Raw genomic sequence first — 19,519 nt, forward strand, 5'->3', positions numbered from 1 at the left:
GAATTGTAGAGGTGTAGGCAGCTGTGGATTTATAGAGGGGGTTTGTTGAGCAATGAGTCGGAGCCGGTGAATCAGGCAATGAATGTTACTCAGAGTAGCATATGAGGGTGAAGGAGTGGGGCCGCTGAAGCTGCGGTAGGGTCAAGGCGGCGATGCGGGCGCGTTGAAGTTGATGTTGTGCGTAGGTAGGATCGAGGAGATGATAAGTGGAGGAAGGCGACAAAGACGGGGCAAAGTGGTGAGCCCGCAAACAGGCAAGTGTTGCTTATGTAACTTTCGATACTTGCAACTGAGGCTCACACACAGTAAGAGGCCACTTTGTGGGGCGGAAGAGAAGTTGCTCAATCTTCACCTCAATTAGAGGATTAAACCCATTACAAAATACGTTCCATTCCTCCTCCCTAAATTCAAACGAGGCTCCCTATCACGATCAAAGAAACATTCAACTCAACGCTCTACAAAAGGCTGTTGGCAGTCAATTTACAATTCTACATTACAATTCGAGACTAAACACCTCATCATCAGCCCCTAAGACGCTCAATATCAAGTTGCTAATATGGTATGTTATAAAAGCCGGCACCAAATTGGTCTTACCATCTTACAATATCTAGGTCGTCCTAGCAGCCTCGATATGCACCCGGGGCGGCAAAGCTGTTCTTTCCCGTCAATTCCGCGAGATGCAGCGCTCGAGAATTGAAGCTCTCCTCGCATCTTTCCCCAAGCTCGCCGATTCAGGGACACAACACACAACTTGCGAGCAAGACAACGTGCGCTACGTCTACCAGCCCCTCGATGAACTGTACATGGTGCTCATTACCAACCGGCAATCCAACATCCTGCAGGACATCAATTCCTTACATTTGTTTGCTCAGGTTGTATCAAGTATATGCAAGAGCCTGGACGAGAGGGAGATTTTGAGGAACGCATTTGAGCTCCTAAGTGCTTTTGATGAACTTGTCACGCTGGGATACCGGGAGAATCTCACGTTAAGCCAGATCAAGACATTCCTAGATATGGAGAGTCACGAGGAGCGGATACAAGAAATCATTGCGCGGAACAAGGAGCTCGAAGCCAGCGAAGAACGCAAACGGCGGGCCAAACAACTTGAAATGCAACGCAAGGAGATGTCCCGCAGCGGGCGTGGAGGGGCTGCTCCCCGAACGCCATCCTATCCCACCTACACTCCTAGTGTTCCGGCCACAGTGCCAGATACCTACGATACCTATGCTGCAGAGAAGAACAAAACCTCTAAGCCCCTGGCCACCCGCGGGAAGGGCATGCAACTAGGCAAGAAATCTAAAACCACAAACATCTTCGAACAAGTCGCCGGCGACCTGCCCCCTGAACAGGAGCCACTTGTATCCAGCCCAAAAACTACCACAGCTCCTGCCGCCGTTCCCTCTAGTGCTCGCGCCTCCACCTCTTTAGATCGCGAAGCAGTCCACATAACCACCTCCGAACTCATCTCCGCACGCTTAGATCGCGAGGGCCTACTCAAATCTTTTGAGGTGAAAGGCGACTTGCAATTACGAATCTCGGACCCTGCCTTTACGCAGGTAAAACTTGATCTCGCAGTCGGGAACTCCCGTGGTGCGCAACTAATCACGCACCCCAAGGTTGACAAGGCGGTGTTCAAGAACTCAAGGACAATCCAGCTTGCGGACACTAGTAAGGGTTTCCCTTCAAACATGGCTATCGGCGTCATGAAATGGAAACTTGCCCCTAAGCTTGAGGACATCGACGACCCGCCAATCACATTCCGCGTTTGGGTTGAGGATAGCGGCAAAACGTTCAACATCACGGTTGAGTATGAATGGACTGGCGGGGATGTGCTAAAAGATGTTAGCGTCACGATCCCGTACTCGACCGACGAGCCCGCCGTTTCAAGCTTTGATGCTGTATACGAAGTCTCCGGAGATAGTCTAGAGTGGAACATCGGCCTTGTGGATGATGGTAATGCGAGCGGTTCGTTCGAGTTTGAGGCAAGTGCAGACAGTGAGGCCGAGTTCTTCCCTATGAGAGTTCGGTTCTCAAAGACTAAGCCGTTTATTGACGTGACCGTAAGTTAAATAGCATTTCTTTACCCCGATGTTAGCCCGCATTTTTAGCCATTACTGACATGTATGATTCTACCAAGGTATCCTCTGTCACGCTTCTCAGCATGAACCAGGATATTAGTTTCTCAAAGGACATTAAGTCCGTGGCAGATGTTTACGAGATAGTATAGCACTTCAGTTTACTTTTTCTGAAGTGAGCTCTAGTGGGGCTAGAGTAGCTAAACTACGTAGAAATATCGCCGATAGAAGAGAAGCTATTCTCGTGTCGGATCCCAATCATAACGAAAATGAATTGCATGATTCAGCCTTGAGTATCGTAGATAATAGGATTATGTGAAGAATTTGTGGAAGCATTTCCTCCTGAAGGCAGTTCTGAAACTATCTGAGTGAAAGCTGGTAGTTTGGCTTATCGCAAAGTAATATATAATACAAAGACGGCACTGAAGCCTCGCGTAATTGAAATCTGGAACTGAATACCTCAGCATAGCTGAGGGAGCTGACGAAAGAGGTTCAACCCAATTTATTGTATAAGTAACTTTACTCGAAGAAAGCCTTTGAGCAACTGCTAACGTTCGTCAACGAGATTCATACATCCCATTCATGCTAGTCATTCTTGGTCCATGCGCCATGCGCCATGGTTCGTAATCTGCGCCCTGCTCGCCCGAACGTGGGGGCTGAGAGAAATGAAAGATACCCGAAAGGAAGCAAGGAAGGGGAAGGAAAATAACCCAAAAAAGAGAAGGGCTGTCAACAAAGATATTCGGACATAGCAACCCGCATTTCCTGAACGCCCATATCAGATTTGTTTTTCTTGTTTTGAGGAAAGCCCATATGAGACTTGTAACTCATCCCGGGCTGTTCCTCCTTTGCAGTCTGCCGCTACAGTATAAGTAGAAGTTTGATTCCGAGTAAATGCGTGTATCCATGTGTGCTTCATCGAAGGCTTGTTGGTTATCGACAAAAGATTGCACTGTTACGCAAAGAGCAATGGAGTCATAACATCTTTAAGACTCGATCATCACCATAATACTCCATTTTGGTATGTGTTCTGGCCGAGAGGGTGTGATGGATGCCTTCGGAAGGCTTTCCCATTCGCATATTGAACAGCGGTCCAGTCCAGCACACTCAGGCGTGACGATAACATATGCTGATAGTTTAGAGACCGCAGTTGAGGAAATAGGCTGCATCTGTAGGGTACCACAATTCGTCGCAAGTGCTGGCCAAAGCGGGCTGAAAATGAGCATAAAAAGTTCTACACTCGGCCGTTCTTTTAAATAATCCCGGAAAAGCGTCCGGTACCACCGGGAAGTAGACCATCAAACTCTGAACCCTGTCTTTCAAAAAGATCGCTCCATCCTTGATTTAAAGACCATGCCGTAAATAGTGCGCTAAGTTCCATTGGCTCAACCTCCTGGATAATCTCGCCAAGCAACGGGTCCTTACTCGAAAGCATCGCAGGAACGAGGGCATTATATCGTTTAGTAAAGTGTGGAAGACGGATCATGGGGTTGGCAGGCTCTAGGGCAGCTTGATCGATTGTACTGTGGGGGAGGCGGACATAGCCACATGAGACGAACTTCAATTGCCTCAAATTAGTCACGCGGTCTGGTTCAGCGTTACTATATGCTGAGCCGAAATGGCCGAGATTCTGTCCTGGAGAGATAATGTCGATTACATAGGGCCAAGAACCTTCGCGATGCTTTGCACGGACTGCTGACATGACAGTAAATTGTTGAGGTGGAGGTGGCGGCGGCGGAGGTGGTGGGGGAATTCCCATAGCGACTCCATGCGTTTGAAGATGAGTATGGAGCTGAAGTTGAGCTTGGAGCTGCACCTGAAGAGCGTTGACCTGCGCTTGTGCATGTGCATCTTGCTGTGTTTGCAGTTGCTGAACTTGAATCTGCAATGCCTGGATTTGAAGGGCTAGCAGCTGTTGCGGCTGCAAGTTTCCATGGCCTTGCTGGATTGCTGGTGGTATACCCATATGATTCTGTGGATTTCCGGGTGGGTGTGGTTGTTGCCCTGCGACCGCTGCTTGAGGAAGATTCGCATTAAGATTTAAGTTGTGATTCTGGTTCTGATTCTGATTTGCAACCATTCGTGGTACGGCGGTAAGAGAAACAGATTCTAGGGTCAGTTTCTGTAGCTTGGTTTTCTCGTGTTTCTTCACCAGCGCTTGCAGTGCAGGTGGAGTGATCCAACAATTCTTCAAAGTGAGATTCTCAACATGTGGTAAGTAGAGCATCGGTAAAGAAAGCTGCCCGGAGTACAAGATCAGAGTTGCATCATCAGGAAGTATTGGTGCCGGTAGGATGTGTTTGTTTCTCGCATGTACTCCTTCAGCATGCTCACCACCAGCAGCCCAGCCGAAAGTCAGATTCTTAATATTTACTCTCGGGCTGATGATCTCCTTAAGCAATTGGTGGAATGGTCCAATAGCATATGAAGGATCAATACGCGGTGTTTCAACGAACCCAGCTTCATCTTTAAGCACATTCCGCCAATCAGGGATGATTTGGATAATAACCGTCTTTAGCTGAGGCAAGGCATCCCAGAAATCCTGCCGGCATAGTGAGAAGGTATACCGACTAGATACCTGAGCAATATTTAAAGTGTGAACCTTCTCGAACGTTATAGGATTGTCAATAACAGCAAGCATGTACGACGAGAGGAAAGCTCTCTGGGCCCATTCAGTCTCAAGAAGCCATTCCTTCTGGGCCTTTGTTAGCTGCGCCGGAATAATCGGACTCCGCAATTGTGCAGCATCGCTTGGCGAAGATGTGGCCGAATAAACGATCCCCGTTGCAGGGGGCGTTTGCGGCTCGACGAAGGCCTCAAGCGAGTCTACCTCTTCGAACGAAGGAATTTGAGCGTCTGGAATGTTATCCGGGGTCGCCTCGGCGATGAGGTGTGGATCCATGAAGGGGAAGCCGCGTTGGCTATCCGTGAGGATTCTGCTATCCAGAGTGGGTTGAAGTTCAGAAAATGGACGGCTCACATCCATTCTATACAGAGTCGCGAGTTTCACATCCATGTCCGCAGCGTAATGAGTGGCCTCAACGTAATCCCACAGCTCCTTCTGGGCTTGAGTCTTCCTGTCAGGAATGTCCTTCGATCGGCCGAAAACTTCAGGTGATTGTCGAAGAATCCGAGCACGGATAGATCTATCAGGGCCTTTAAGCCACCCAAGACCACTATCGATTGAAAGCGCTAATTCTCGGACTTTTTGAAGCATGGAAAATGCTATCTTCATCTTTGGTGTTTCATCGGCGGCGAACTCGAGACCGGCGACATCATCAAAACGACGATATTCCTCAAAAGGCCAGTCGTAAGTGCCCCAAAAACTAGTATGACCTTCCGTAGTTCCTTTGTAAGGTGGCCTGGCTAGGGCGCCTGTTCAACTTTAGTGTCCTATGTGAAAAGCTTGACGGAAACAGTATACCTTCATCCACGTCAAAACTCATACCATACCTCAAAATGTGTGGTCCAAACCCTCTGAAAACATCGAGGCCATGGCCATTATACACATCGTCTCCGTTTGCATTCTTCCACGACAGACCTTTGTTTGCGTCGACTTTCATCTTGCCCTTACCCTTAATATCTTGCTTCTTTTCTGTGCCTAGCATACCGTAGATTTCTGTGTTAAATGGCACAACAACAGTGTTGAAAAGAACTTGTGAGACATGTCGGTCGAACTCCCTGCAGACTAACCGCATTGACTTGATGTCGTCACGCGAGAGGTAACTTGCGATCTCTTCGAACATCTCTGTTGGAACTGTCCTAGCTGGCCAACCCCTATTCCTTTTCCCTTGCTGAGAGAGTGGCCCCTTCAATTTTAAGACTCCTGTTGGGTGAAGAGATTCTCGCGAGCTACAGCCATTAACCTTGCCAGGCGGAACCACAAGAGCTGAGGCCTCCTGAGAAAGGCAGAAGTACTGGGCTGGAACTTTTGACCTGTCACGAATGTTGGGCCACACGTCAGTAGCTTCAGGGTTCGGAATTCCACTGTGGTAAAAGAAAATAGACACAGCGCCCTTCTTCGCAAGAGGCTCCATAATGTCGGTACTTTTCGCTATGGTAGACCCGCTCTTGTCTCTCGGGCGCTTCATGGCATTATCTGTAGTCTGGTTCAGTTTGAAGCGAACGTTCCGCTTACAATCGGAGTTTTCTGATAACCGGCGAGCAGTCCAATTATCAATAACTATGTCATCGCTCGCAGAGCCTGAAAAACGGCCAAGGAGTCGATAGCCGTCGGTGCCTAAATCATCATCTGAATCAGAATGCACGTCAAGCCATGGCGGGTAGTGATGACGGGAAGGTGCTCGAACTGCGCTGCCATCGTGCTCGGAGGGGGGGGGAAGGGCCGCCAGCCTAGTGGGGGTGAAACTAGAACGGGTATCCGAGGGAGGTCGTCGATATCCATTAGGGATTACACTATTTGCAGACGGCTTCGGCTGGGTATTCATGGAGTTACTGATTCTGGAGGAAAGTGAAGGTGTTGATGTGGAGGCGTCGATATCACCAGGGTCCTGCAAGTTCTTGGTCGAAAATTCTACGGATGGGTCATGGCTGTAAGGACCGTTGTATCGGAAAGTCTCTGCAGCGTTGGTATCTGGTTCGTACGAACTGTTGTAAGAGATTATAGAGCTAACAAAATGTGGTGTACTCCCTCCTTGAGAACCTAGTCGCGAAATTCGATTCTCGCTTCCCATACTGACCCTCCGACGACTATTGCCTCGTGACCAATGCGGAGGCGGACGGACACAGCTATTAGCAGCTACAGTATCTAGAGGGAGGCCTTGTGGCCTAGAAACCGAGGATGTTGCAGTGGTGTCAAATCCATTGCTAAAGGCAACTATCCCGCGATCCTGCGAATTCACGCTTGACGGCGCCGTATTGTAGTCACTATGACGTGGGCTTGCTCCTAATCCAAAGCTGTCTGTTTCTCTGTCTACTGTAGTATTGTTCCGAGCATTCAATCTTCCCGGCGACACCAGAGACCGAATTAGACAGCTACTGTTTGCAGGAGAGCTTGCAGCGCGAAAAGGGTTAACCTGGCGTGAGAAAGGTCTTTCGTCCCTTTCTTGCAGGCTATTCGCCGAGACTGTATTATCATTGTTGTGTGTAGCGGTAGCATCACTATATCCCCGGGAGCGCGATCGTCGCTGGCCGAAAGCTATCTGAAAACGGGGCGCTTGTGAATTCTGAAGGTCGGGACATCATGTTAGCGCTCCTTTCTACCACTACCAAATCTGAGGTTTCTAAAGTGAATTTGCAAATAAAGCAATACCAAGGACTAGGTGCAAAGAATAATAGGTGCAACAAACATACAGATTCCTCTTCGCCATCAGTCGAATCACAAAGATTACTCCCTGTTTCAAGATAACTCTGAGACTGGCGAAGAGGGTGAGCATAACACCCTCCAGACCTTGCTAGATTAGATGGAAATGGCTGCGAGTTCGACATTCTTGTGCTTCCTTAGCATTAATAGATGCACGTCTTGGAGGGGTAGATGTGGTTCTGGAGTATCAGGCTCGCAAAAAGGCGGCGGTATGTTAAATGGAGTATGTAGGGTCGAAATCGACTCTTGCACAAATGTGTGCTTGGTAAGGCTGACGTATTTGTGCCAGCGGTGGAGAATAAACGCGATGTATAGCTTGAAAGATGGCTTGTCCCGGTTGCAAGTCCGAGCGCCCCGCCAAATCTCAGTGACAGTTGTTACAGTCACTTCAGAAAAGGCTGGTCAAATGTTAGAAACCATGATCAAACCGATATTTACCGAATCCTCACCTTTTTAGACAACTTTTCTGTACTCGTGCATGATACCACCCATCCTCTATACTAATGTATCGCTGTCATCTAGTTTTTAAAGCTATTTAAAGCGTTTTTTCCTATTGTAGCTAGCGCTAGAGTGTATAGGAGGAGAGCTAAAGCACCTAAGAATACTATAACGTAGTCTGCGGGCAAGCTGCCCATGCGGGCCCAACCTCAAAACTCACCAAAAATTAAAAAATTCATACTTTAACATCTCAATAACCACTTAATAATAAATTCTAATAATTTGGATTTAGACTTTTATATACGCTTTATAGCGTCTATTAAAGTTGCATAGTAATTAATTTAGTAGTTTTTAAGATATTATAATTTAGGGGCTAAAATAAAGCCAAATTCCTACGAATTCGTATATCTTAAAAACTACTAAAATAATTACTATGCAACTTTAATAGNAGCTGNANAGCGTATATAAAAGTCTAAATCTAAATTATTAGAATTTATTATTAAGTGGTTGTTAAGATGTTAGGGTATGAATTTTGGTAAGTTTTGAGGTGGGTAGGATGCCCGCATGGGCAGCTTGCCCACAGACTACGTTAAAGAATATTTCTAAAGCGCTTTAAGAAGTACGTACTGTCGCGGACCGTGCGCGAACACCGTATGATCACGGAACCTTAATCTTAGTGATTCTATTGGCCAGCTCTTATCGATAACAGAAGGACGAAATACACCAGCGGAAGGGATACTCCTATCCTAAGCCCACTTGTGTAATCCTTATAGATATAAGTCGGATTTGACGTCCCTTAACCCCTTAATTAAAGATATTGACGATCCCTTACGATTAACGTATAAACAAGCAAATATACCCCTTTCTAACCTCTAGGAGACACGCGCCCGCGGAGAATAATAGGTCACTCGCCGTCAACCACATCGTATAATCCTGAATACCCTTTGTCACGGGACTACCCCCATGACACCTGCACACGCCCACCTGTTTCACCGCAAAGACTGTCTCATATCCGCAATATCCGCGATTTCTACCAAGTTCTACCGAATTCTACTAGAACTATAATAACCACCACCTAAATCCTATTCTACTCTATATATAGCGCTATACTTATTAACCTAGAGACCTATAACTTACTAGGGAGCTTAGTATCGTAATTTTAATTAATAATTTAAGCTACTAATTTTCGTAGTTATATATTCGATAGGGTAAATCCTTATAAGTCTTATTTAAGTACCTAGTTAGTAAAGAAGTTTTCTTATATAGGAGTTAATTGCTATTTGTGATAGTAAACGATTTGTCGTAGTTACTTGCCATCTATATAATTATAAAAAGTTAACAGAGGGACACCGTACGCTCGCGTAGCTTAAGTGCTAGATTTAAATTTACCGGCATTAAAATTAACGATAGCCATTTGTAGGTTCTGCTCCTTTTGATCTATATTAAACGATTGGTGGTGTAGAAAATAGGTAGGCAAGTTGGAGAGTTGATTTTAGTGTGGTGACCGAGTTCCGGGGGCCCGAGCCTAATAAGTACTGAAGAGAAGTAACCTCTATAAGTTTAATATAGGAGAAGAAGAAGCCTTTAATAATACTAAAGATACTAGGATAGCGTATTTTAGAATCACCTAAACTAAGGTAGAGACTAAAATAGCTATAGAGTACGGATTAGTAATGGGGATTAGGACTCCATTAGATATAATATCTATCGCTTTATAAGACGGAAGGAAGAGTAACTAAAGAGTTAACTTACCACTTAATAAAGGTAAAATGCTAATAACTTAAGATTTTAAAGAACCAATAAGAGCTTAAATTAAGGATAAGTGTAATACTCTACTAGTAAAGAATTTCTAAAATATAGAGTGTCCTATAAGGAGGATATCCCCACCTGGGAACGTTAAAAGAATCTATGCGCCAGAGATGTTATATTTACCCTTTTTCAGAAGATTGCCAACTACCGTAACCCATAGGCAAAGACATAGTAGCTATGCAACGGCCTCCCCTCCTCATCTTCCTCGTCCGTTATATCCTCTTTCGCCGTTTCGCCAGTAACAAACTCGAGATATTCTCTAAAGCTCGCATAAGTGTGCAGCTCTAAACCTCTCGAGCTCCACGTCACAACAATCCAGTCCACCTCATCGCTGGCCGCCTTGCTGCAGTACCCACTCTTAATTGCCTCGTCTCTCTGTCTCTTGACCGCTTCATCTGCCTCTTCATATACTGTCCAGAGACTTTGCCGCGCTTTGCCATCATGTTCGGGCCCAATCAACCAAACGTACTCGCTGTCGCTGTCGCCGTTGTTGATTTTAATTACGCTTTCAAAAGCAGGCCAATTCATGCTGACGGGGGGGTTGGGGATCCTGAGGAACTCCACGCCAAGTTCCGTCCATTTGTTTTGCTCCTCTGTAGCGTCCATGATCTGTACAGTGTCTGTTGAGCTAATATCTGGTTCACCGAAGAAGCCATTCCACCAAGAGCCAAGCCCGTTACTGATGGATAGAAATTCTTTGTAGTCGTCAGGCAACCCATGGTCTAGTCGCTTCTCCAGCGCAGCAATGGCTTCGGGCGTTGCAGGGTCGCGAAGTATCGTGATAGGAGGGTTGTCTGGGTCGTAGTCCGTTTCTTCCCAGCACGCATTCTTAATTGTATTGTCATTACACAATTTGACGAGCTCGGCGATTGTCTTGTGCTCGTACGGCCGCCGAATTGGGCCATCATCCATGCGCTGCTGAAATACCTTCTTCACTTCCTCTGCGAAAGCTAAAACCTTCTCATCTTTCAACCCTAACTCTTGAGCCAAAGCTTTATCTTTTAACAAGTCCCATGTGCGCCGTGATTTAGAGACATCTTTGAACATCCAATGGAAATTTTCTGCTATTGTCTTCAGAATCTCCCGTGCCTTATCTTTCTTCCCTAGGAACAACGCAAGATCTAGCGCTGCAGCAAAGTCATCTGGCCTGAGGGGCGAGCGTCTCCAAAGCGCTCCATTGGCATCACCCTGTGCAGCTTTAAGTAACCTATCCAACCCAGCCTCATCCATATGCGTATCTCTTTTCCAAAGAATCCTCTCATTCTCCAACTTTGCTAATGCTTCCGGCGTGCGATCTGCAGGTGGTATGTATGTCGGCCAGGAATCCGTTGCTTCCCAGGCGAAGTAAAGCCCCGGGCTCCACGCGCCTTTGCAGACATTATTGAATTCTGCCGTGATTGATAAGATTGAGGTGGCGATTGATATGTAACCTAGTAAAGCAAATTCTAGGGCGATGTCGGAGGCATTCCGGGCAACATCCCAGGTGGATTTTTCTGTCAGAATCTGTTCAGGGCTAAATTTTCGGCCCATTTTTAGTGACATGGACACGCGTAGCAGCCTCGTGGAGACCTTCTTCTGCGGATCCGGAGAAGAAATTCTTCGTTGAAGAGCGGAAATGAAGCAATATGTATGCCAAAGTCTCCGGGAATAACAAGGAAACGCCAGCCCAGAAGAAACTACCAAAGATATACCGTGGACCCACACATGACTCGTTCGGTGCAGCTACAGGTCTCAATACCCCAGTATGGGCTCGAAGAAAGCCAAACTCTGACGGTCGGCATGCACTCGCCATGGCTGGATCCGCGTGTATGGATGCGTGTGGGCGCAGGTGTGACAGCAAGGTCTGGCTACAGCAACGAAGCAGCTTTGGCAATCCGCTACCGGCAGAAGCCCGGTTCGGATCATGAACGCGCTTTGAATTAAGGTTTGCCTTGCATAATCCTTTGATGTGCTGAGAATTCGCAATGCCTTGGCAGGGCCGAAGCGTCCCACTTGGTGAGCGAAGCCATGGTCGAGTTTGCACTGGTTGCGGACGGGTGGACGTCGGGACGGGACTTTCTTTTGTACGTCCGCTACACGCCCTTGAGTTCCTCAGCGCCCAGCACGCCCCTCCTCCGCAAAGAGCAATATGGAGTCTTTGCGGGGAACAACGTGGGCCTCGCTTCGCATGGCCACTTTCCAAGAGTCTGTTGGGACCCGTTGGCTCCAAGTCTCGAGCATCGTTCAGCCGCGGCCACCTGTCTACATGCTCGTTCAAAACATCCCGCGTGTCGTACTGAAAATCGTTGAGGAGTAAAATCTTCACAAAGGATGAGCTATTTACTTCTACACCACGTTGGCGCATCCGGTTGAAAGCGCGTGTTGATCTTGGCGATTAAACGGCAGAATTTTATATATCTTTAAAGTAATAAGCACGACCATTTTGACGTATTTTAACGTATTTTTGGGTATAAATCTGCGTTTAACCGGTTGCGCCAAGGTAGTGTAGGACTTCACTAACTCAAGGCTCAAAACAAAGGTGGCCAACAAAACACACTCTGCTGGCGCTCTGGCTGTGAAAATTCATATACGACCTCCAGGTCTTACAGAACCCATTACACAGTCAACTGCATTCCATCAATAGTAACTACTTTACTTGATCCATGAGGCCTGAAGAAATTAACTAAGATGTCTTAGACTCCCTCGCATCTCTAACCGCTCCGGTGCTAGTTCCGCGAATGTCTGGGTGTGAAAGGCTTCGGAAGCATGAGTAAGTCGTCCTGGTTAATTCCTTCATTCGTCGCCAAGTATTTGCCTTCGTAGAATCCAAGCGCAATGATAATTCGATTCAGTGTCGTATTTCGGGGTAGTAATGAGGTCTGCGGAATTGTTTTTGGACTCTCTTCTTGAACTGCCATCCTATCAATCTCGGAAATCACTGTACTCTCTACCAGGGGCCAAAAGAGGTCATCCAATCCAGATCTGGGATTATGGCGTGCTACTGTTGGTAGGAAATAGTCCACGGAAGAGATCCTTAGAATTCGAAGACGGTTTTGCTAAGCCTCAACAGGATAAGAACACAGGCTGAAGAGAACCAGCGCCAGATTTCAATATAGAAGAGCTATCACGATATCATCTTCTAGTAGGTGAACCAATTCAAGTATGTGTGATATTTCTGCTCAGAATCACAGTGTCAGATAAAGCACAGTATGTCGAACGGACTCGTGTGTAGATTGATCTAAGAAGAAAAGAGACGCCACATACATGGTGGATGAGTCATAGGTACCCCTGATCTAACCCTAATATAGTAGTGATCGACACCAGGTCGACTCAGTAGCTTCTGCATCTTCCCACTCCTTCTTTAACTTAGCGCTAGAGTTGATCTTTAAACCTTTCCAATGCCTTAATCGGAATTTCGGGAGCTAGGAGTATCTGTCGAATCATTCAAGGGCAGCGAGAATTCTTTAGAATCGGTTCGTGACCATCCTTGACTGGTACAAATGGCGACATCTAGGAACTTTTTAGCCAGTAAATATTACTCCAGCATTTGTCGAGGTGACATATCTGTCGCCATGACTGACCCATACCAGACCAATTTTTTCCACCTCGCTTCGTATTCCTCGCCGGCCCATCCAGGAGCCGGAAAACTACACTTCCCTTCAACACCATGTCGAATCCCCTTTAAACTAGGAAGCACGGGCCGCAAGTAGTGCCAGGGAGCATCCAGTTGGAGGAGAATAATAAAATATAATATATCAACCAATCAGGTAGTGAAGAAGATGTGGAGGATAAATCTGCCATTGGAAAACTTCTTGTCATCCTCGTATCACACGTCGCTCGCCTTCTTGGATAACTACGCAATCTCTTACCTTATAATTAAGTTTCATTGTGAGAAGTAATGGTTGGTAGGGATGATATAGGAAGTGGGTCTTTGTATGCTGTGTTGCTAACTCGGAAGCAGGTTCGATACATATCCGACGTTTTGTTCCAGTGTGTCCAACAGTTAGCGACGCTGGCAGCGTAGCTGCCAAGAAGCTGATCATGTAAGCAGTCAGTCAGTGTATAGAGTAGTTACAGTCAGTCAACAGTCAGTGAACAGTCAGTCAGCATAAATTCTATAGCGCGCTAAAAGCTCGCTGCCTTAGTGGTAAGATTAGGAAGATGAGTAACTAGTTAAGCCGTAACGCAGGAAGGTTCCTTACAAATCCGACGACGATTTAGCTAATAAATATACGCAGTCGTTAGTTATTAACGAAAGCCTTACTTCTATACGCAATTAAAAGCGGATTAAGCTTGCTAGTGAGCTTAATCGCTACTACAACGCAGGCCTTAAGTTTATTAAGATCCGTACCGACGACGGTGACAAGGTAAATAATATCGTTCCTAATCCTCTCACCTAGTGGCTTAATATTAGTTAAGTTCTCTATCCAACGCTTACTAAGATCGCTCTTAATATATTCTCTATACTTGCTATAAGCTCTACATACAAACAAGTCTTTAGTTAAGCTAAAAAGATTATTACTAATAAATGTAATTAACTGTTATCCGACACTATTAAAGCGGATTAGTGCTAGAAATGGTGGCTAATTAAAGGCCTTTTATTAAGTAGTTTAATCGACTATATTAACACTAACGGAGCGTTTACTACATCCCAGTTAATAAACTTAAATATTAATCTTACTAGCTATAAGCCGAATATAGAGATAGAAAAGTCGGCTTAGTAAGCTACATTTACTAAAGCTTTGTATTTAATTAAAATTTAACACTAAAATAGAGCCTCCGGAGCCCTTACTACTTACTACCTTCCTACCCTTTTTAGGCCTCTGCGGGCGCACAGGACGATTTTAGCTACATTTGAACACCATATTGGATAAATTAAGGTGGATTTTTAATCGGGCAACTTTAATATTTGTATATAGAGGTGCTGCCAAAATCTGGAATGAAACACCATTAAATCTATACCAATTGCCTAATTAGGAAAGCGAGCTGACAGCGGAACAGTCAGCGTACCTTATTTTGATGCAGCGGACAGCGAGCGATCTAGTTAGCCGCAGTCAGTCAGCTATAGGGCCCCCAAAGCTCGCTAGAGACTGACTGTTGGACACACTGTTTTGTTCTTTCTATGGCATCAGGCATTCTCCTAGCAATCGATAGAGACCTTGGTATGACTAACTTTAGCCCTCACTACATATTCCTATGCGGCGGGAACAAGTTTACCTTAAGCAGGCCCAATTACGAGCTACACATGGATTTCCGCAGCGCAGATAATGGACGCCGCCGTGATATCTCCCTTAGTTGAACACTTAGGCGATATTTTTGGTCGTCGTAATGTCCTCCTTGGTAATATTATTGTTATCATTCAATGTGGTGTTGCAGCTCCGGCAAATGATATAAACACTGTTATTAGTACCAGCGTGCTCATTGGTGTAGGTTGTTCCCTACATCAGCTGGCTGGATCTTTCTTCGGTGAAATAGTTCCAAAGTACTCTCTAGGATCCACCTTTGGCCTAGTCATTAGTAGGGGCAGACTCACGTTCTGAAGCAACTTGCAGCAACATCGAAACATCGAATTGCTAACAGCTTTTAGGGAATGCATGGCAAAATTTGCCAGCTGGAGAGATGCTCATTGATTGGTCTTCTCCTTGGATTGTATATGCCCGTTCTTCTACTTTATCGTCTGGTTATCTAGTATACCAGAGAGGAAAGCAAGGCAGCCTAACAACAAGCCGCATCTCTTGATTGAGTCGGCAGCTTTCTTTTGATTACTGGCCTATCATTTCTGCTCTTGGGTATGTCTTTTGGCGGCATCTATAAGCCCTGGCAGGTTCTAGGAAGTCGTAATTTTTTTATTTTTTATTTTTTCATCTGGGGCGTCTAGAGTACTCTTGCTGCGCTCGTCGTCGGTTTCCTGCTGCTGGAGGTGCTTGGATTCCACAAAGCCTACCAGGGTGGGCGAAAATCGTTATCGATTAGATCGATACGATAAGCGATATCGTATCATATCATATCATATCGATTGATTTTTTTCGATAACCCTACTAAATAAGCAAGTAATTCTACTTATAGGGAATTCTACTAATATCCTTAGCTTTTTTACCTAGGGTCACCAAAAAATTAATTAATAAAAATTAATATAACAATATATTATATTATATTATATAAAGAGGCCGTCGAAAACGGACTCTGCACCTATGCGTGGTGACGGCTACAAACCTAAGTCTTCGAAGTTCAGACTCAGAGCCAACGCAGAGACGTCGCACAGCGTGCGATACGACCTAGTGGTGGTGGTTATAGGTATTATGGGCAGTGGTAAAAAGTTTTTATATGGGATGGTAAGATCTCGAAAATAACCACTAAGTACCCCTTACAGCAATAATAACAACACTATTCTCCTATTAAGGCACCTATACGATCCAACATAAATACGCGGCATTTAATAATATCCCCTAACCCCTAGTAGGAAGCATTAACGACCTCTTATATTAATAAATAAGCGATTATAAACGAGTAACAAGCAAATATACGGCCCCTCCTAACCCCTAGGGCAATCGCCCGCAGAGCATGCGGTTACTCACTATTAACTATTAAATACTACCTAGCAGCCTAGATAACACCGTACGGTTTTCCTGTCTCCTCTTAAGGAGTAGTAACCCTTAGCAAGGGCCTAGTGACTAGGGCCTAGGTATAAAAGATACTTAGGCACATACGTCCCACTCGCCTTTTAGTATAATAGTTTATAGATAAATCCCCCTTACGCCTTCGATAGGCCTTAGGGGGGGGGGAGGTATAGCGTATATAGCAATGGTTAATAAGAGATAGTATATAGGGGGTAGTCAAAATACGGAATATAACTATAAGTGTACAGCAATCGAACGGCAAGGCCTAGCTAGGATGTAGTAAACCCTAGCTAGGATAAGCTAGAGAAGGAAGCAGTAGTTCCTAAGGAGTTTAAATATCTAAGGAGGATAGGACGTAGCCGTAGGCCTATAGGGCCGCCGCTACGGACAAACATAGCAAACCGGGGTTTTTTATCCTACTAAGGTGGCTTATAGGGTTTTTTCTCCCCCAAACTGTAGGGTTTTCTTCCTGTAAATTATAAGTTTTCCCCCTATAACGGAGTAGTCTGCGTAGGCCTAAATAGGATCCGTATCAGACGTTAATTAAGAATTACTACTACTATATTATATAAAGATGTCTATTTAAAGCGAAGTTATACCTTCTCTAAATAGTAATATTAATATCTATTACAATTAGCCTTTTGGCTTTTTGCTTTCCTACCCTCTACCCTATAAATAGTTTTACAGCCTTTTAGGCTTATAGTAGGCTTAAGGGGGGTAATAAGTATGTAATTATCTACTACTACTTAATAGTAGGGAACCTACTATATAAGCAGGCTAAGGCGAGATTACCCTCTCCTTAGGCCTATACCCCTTAATATAATATAAATACATATTTAGAATATATCTCTGCAAGCGAGTAAATAGATTATGTTATATTAATTAAATTTTTTTTAATATACCCTATCCTACTATTAAATAAGTATTTATAGCTAAAATATTAATAAGCCTTTATTATTAATTAAATAATATATTATTTAAAAGTATAATAGGGTAAATCTAATACTTAAAAATTATATATATTTTTAATTGCCCGCGAAGCCCTACTGTACGCGTCCACGTCGCCACAGGTGGAAACATCATCTGGAATCCTATTCCTCTTAATAGCCAAGTGCAGAGGCGATGGTAGAGAGCCGTCGTAGCGCGTGTAGCGCTGTCATTCAACTCTATGGTGACGAGCTCGCGACGCGTGCAAAGTATTACCCTTAATAACACCAGGAGCCTCACTGCCTCTACTTAGAGCTCTTGTTCTACTATTCAGGGAGGCCTATTAAGGGAAACTAGGATACAAAAACCGCCTAATATATAACTACCTGGCTTATAGCTAGGCCCAAAACTGGCCTTATCCAGCTAGTTAATATAGACGCGTCCTAGGCGTATAACAGGACACCCTTAGGCTTACACTAGCTCTAAGATCGCGAAGTAAGCATAATAAGGGCGTAGGGATCCTCCTTTTATAAGAACTTGTTAAGATTAACGCGTCGCAGATACTTTATACGAAACTTGTTAAGGCCCTAAGGCCACTACAAAGGACTTATTAAGGCCCTACCTAAAGAACTCGTTAAGGCCCCTCTATAAGGGCCTATCTGGTATTCGGTATAATTAGGTAACTTAGAAGAGGGTCTTAATAGGCGTGGTGCACGCGACCTGGGGGACGGCGACGCAACGGCGCTGTAATAGCGACGCGACGGCGACCAGACGGCCTAACGAGGTAGAAATATAGGCAAAGCTCTAGGCAGGGAAACACAGGCCAGCTTCGACGGCCCCATGGCGTTCAACTTATAGTCGACTTATAGGCGACTTATAGGAGGGTTTTAATAGGCGTAGTATACGCAACCTAATGCGTATATGCATAAGGCGACTTATAGGAGGGTCTTAATAGGCGTGGTGTACGCAACCCAATATATATATATGGGGGAGGCTATAAGGGAAATACAGGCCAGTTAAACAAGGACTTAATAGTTAGAGATATAGGCCAGCTTATAAAAGGGGGGATATAAGCTTAGTTAGTAAGAGAGGGAAGAGTAGGTCGTCCAGTATAGGACCTAGTATCTCTATAGCCCCTCTTCTATAAAACACGGTTAGCCTATTATAGGGAGACCCTTATAGGCAACGTAAAACGGGAGCTAGTAGTATATAGGGTGTTACGCCCCTATATTACTACTAGCCTCCTATAGGGCGTAGTGCGTAGTAGCCACTGCTAGCTCTAGGGACCTTACCCCTTAGCTAGGCTCTAACCCCTAGTGCACCTAGTATATAGGTAGGATTACGTCTTAGCTAGAGAAGACTACTACGTAACTTAAGAGAACGGATACGCGTGTTGGTATATTAATAGACGGAACCGTTTACCTCTAGGGCGGCTTACTAGTAAGATGTACTTAAGGAGTAAATAGGAGTTACTTAGGTAGGGGAGGCTTTTTAGTCTGGGCCTTAACTATAGAAGGTACCTAAGGCTTCTATATTGCAGGATGTAGCCATAACGCCCTTATAGGATTACGCTAGTAGGCATATAAGAAGGGAGTTACAACCCCTAGAAACGGCAGCTTATACCTATACCGGCGGAAATAATAAAAAAAGGCGTAAAACCAGAGGCTATAGAAGGCTCCTAAGCCGTGCGAAAGCGTACTAACTCTAGGAGGAGACTCTTATATAGACCGCTGGGGGGCGGTCTAGTACTTAGGCTAATCCCATTATAAGATACCCAAAAGAATAGTGAAATTCCCCGTTAATTAGTAGTGGTAGCTAACTGCTTATAGAAAGCCCTAGGCCCTTAGGCTTAGTAAGGGAAAGCTACTTAAAAACTAAGGTAGAGGCCTAAATAAGCAGGCATGTTAAACTCTACTATATAACTACCTGTTTAGAGAAATATTATATCCTTGCTATATAAGAACCGTATTATAATACCTTTATATAATTAATATACTACCCCTAAGGATTCCAGCTCCTATATAAACTAAAAGCAGCTATACACGTGTACTTTATAATCAGTAAGGCTATTAGCCTGTCCTTATAGTTATAGCAGGCAGTTAACCTAGATATTATAGTTATAATAATCCAAATATATAGGGGACCGGTACAAATTATTAATGTGTATAACCCTAGGGTCAAAGGGGTCCTATAAATAGAGAATATTATATTAGTAATAAGCTTACTAAAAACTAAAGGTATAGAGTCTATCCTACTAAGAGACATAAACCTCTACCACCCGCGGTAGGGGGGTATCTATATTACTGTAGATTAACAGTTAGAGTGCCTACTAAGAGTTATGAATATCTGGG

At 44.8% G+C, this 19,519-nt stretch overlaps 3 protein-coding genes across 3 annotated transcripts; 1 reads left to right on the forward strand and 2 right to left on the reverse strand.

The window, feature by feature from the left end:
* Window positions 1–556: 556 nt before the first annotated feature.
* K441DRAFT_679066 (coatomer subunit delta) lies at window positions 557–2,227 on the forward strand (the record flags this gene model as incomplete). Its single annotated transcript, XM_067651217.1, has 3 exons — window positions 557–559; window positions 612–2,060; window positions 2,138–2,227. The coding sequence occupies 3 exons, from the start codon at window positions 557–559 to the stop codon at window positions 2,225–2,227; spliced, it is 1,542 nt and encodes a 513-aa protein (XP_067501637.1).
* Window positions 2,228–3,327: 1,100 nt separating this feature from the next.
* On the reverse strand, window positions 3,328–6,112 carry K441DRAFT_706796 (uncharacterized protein; the record flags this gene model as incomplete). The annotated part of the gene is made up of 2 exons (XM_067653683.1): window positions 3,328–5,450; window positions 5,500–6,112. The coding sequence occupies 2 exons, from the start codon at window positions 6,110–6,112 to the stop codon at window positions 3,328–3,330; spliced, it is 2,736 nt and encodes a 911-aa protein (XP_067501638.1).
* Window positions 6,113–9,702: 3,590 nt separating this feature from the next.
* On the reverse strand, window positions 9,703–11,545 carry K441DRAFT_663339 (uncharacterized protein). The gene has a single exon (XM_067649182.1). It carries the CDS (start codon window positions 11,173–11,175, stop codon window positions 9,790–9,792), a length of 1,386 nt encoding a protein of 461 aa, XP_067501639.1. The 5' UTR covers window positions 11,176–11,545; the 3' UTR covers window positions 9,703–9,789.
* Between the last annotated feature and the right edge of the window lie 7,974 nt (window positions 11,546–19,519).

The sequence above is a fragment of the Cenococcum geophilum genome (genome assembly GCF_001692895.1).
Source record: "Cenococcum geophilum 1.58 unplaced genomic scaffold K441scaffold_33, whole genome shotgun sequence".
Lineage (NCBI taxonomy): Eukaryota > Fungi > Ascomycota > Dothideomycetes > Gloniales > Gloniaceae > Cenococcum > Cenococcum geophilum.

Coding starts and splice junctions, on each gene's coding strand:
- K441DRAFT_663339 (XM_067649182.1), bottom strand. CDS start 11,175: ATGGGCCGAAAATTTAGCCCTGAACAGATTCTGACAGAAAAATCCACC.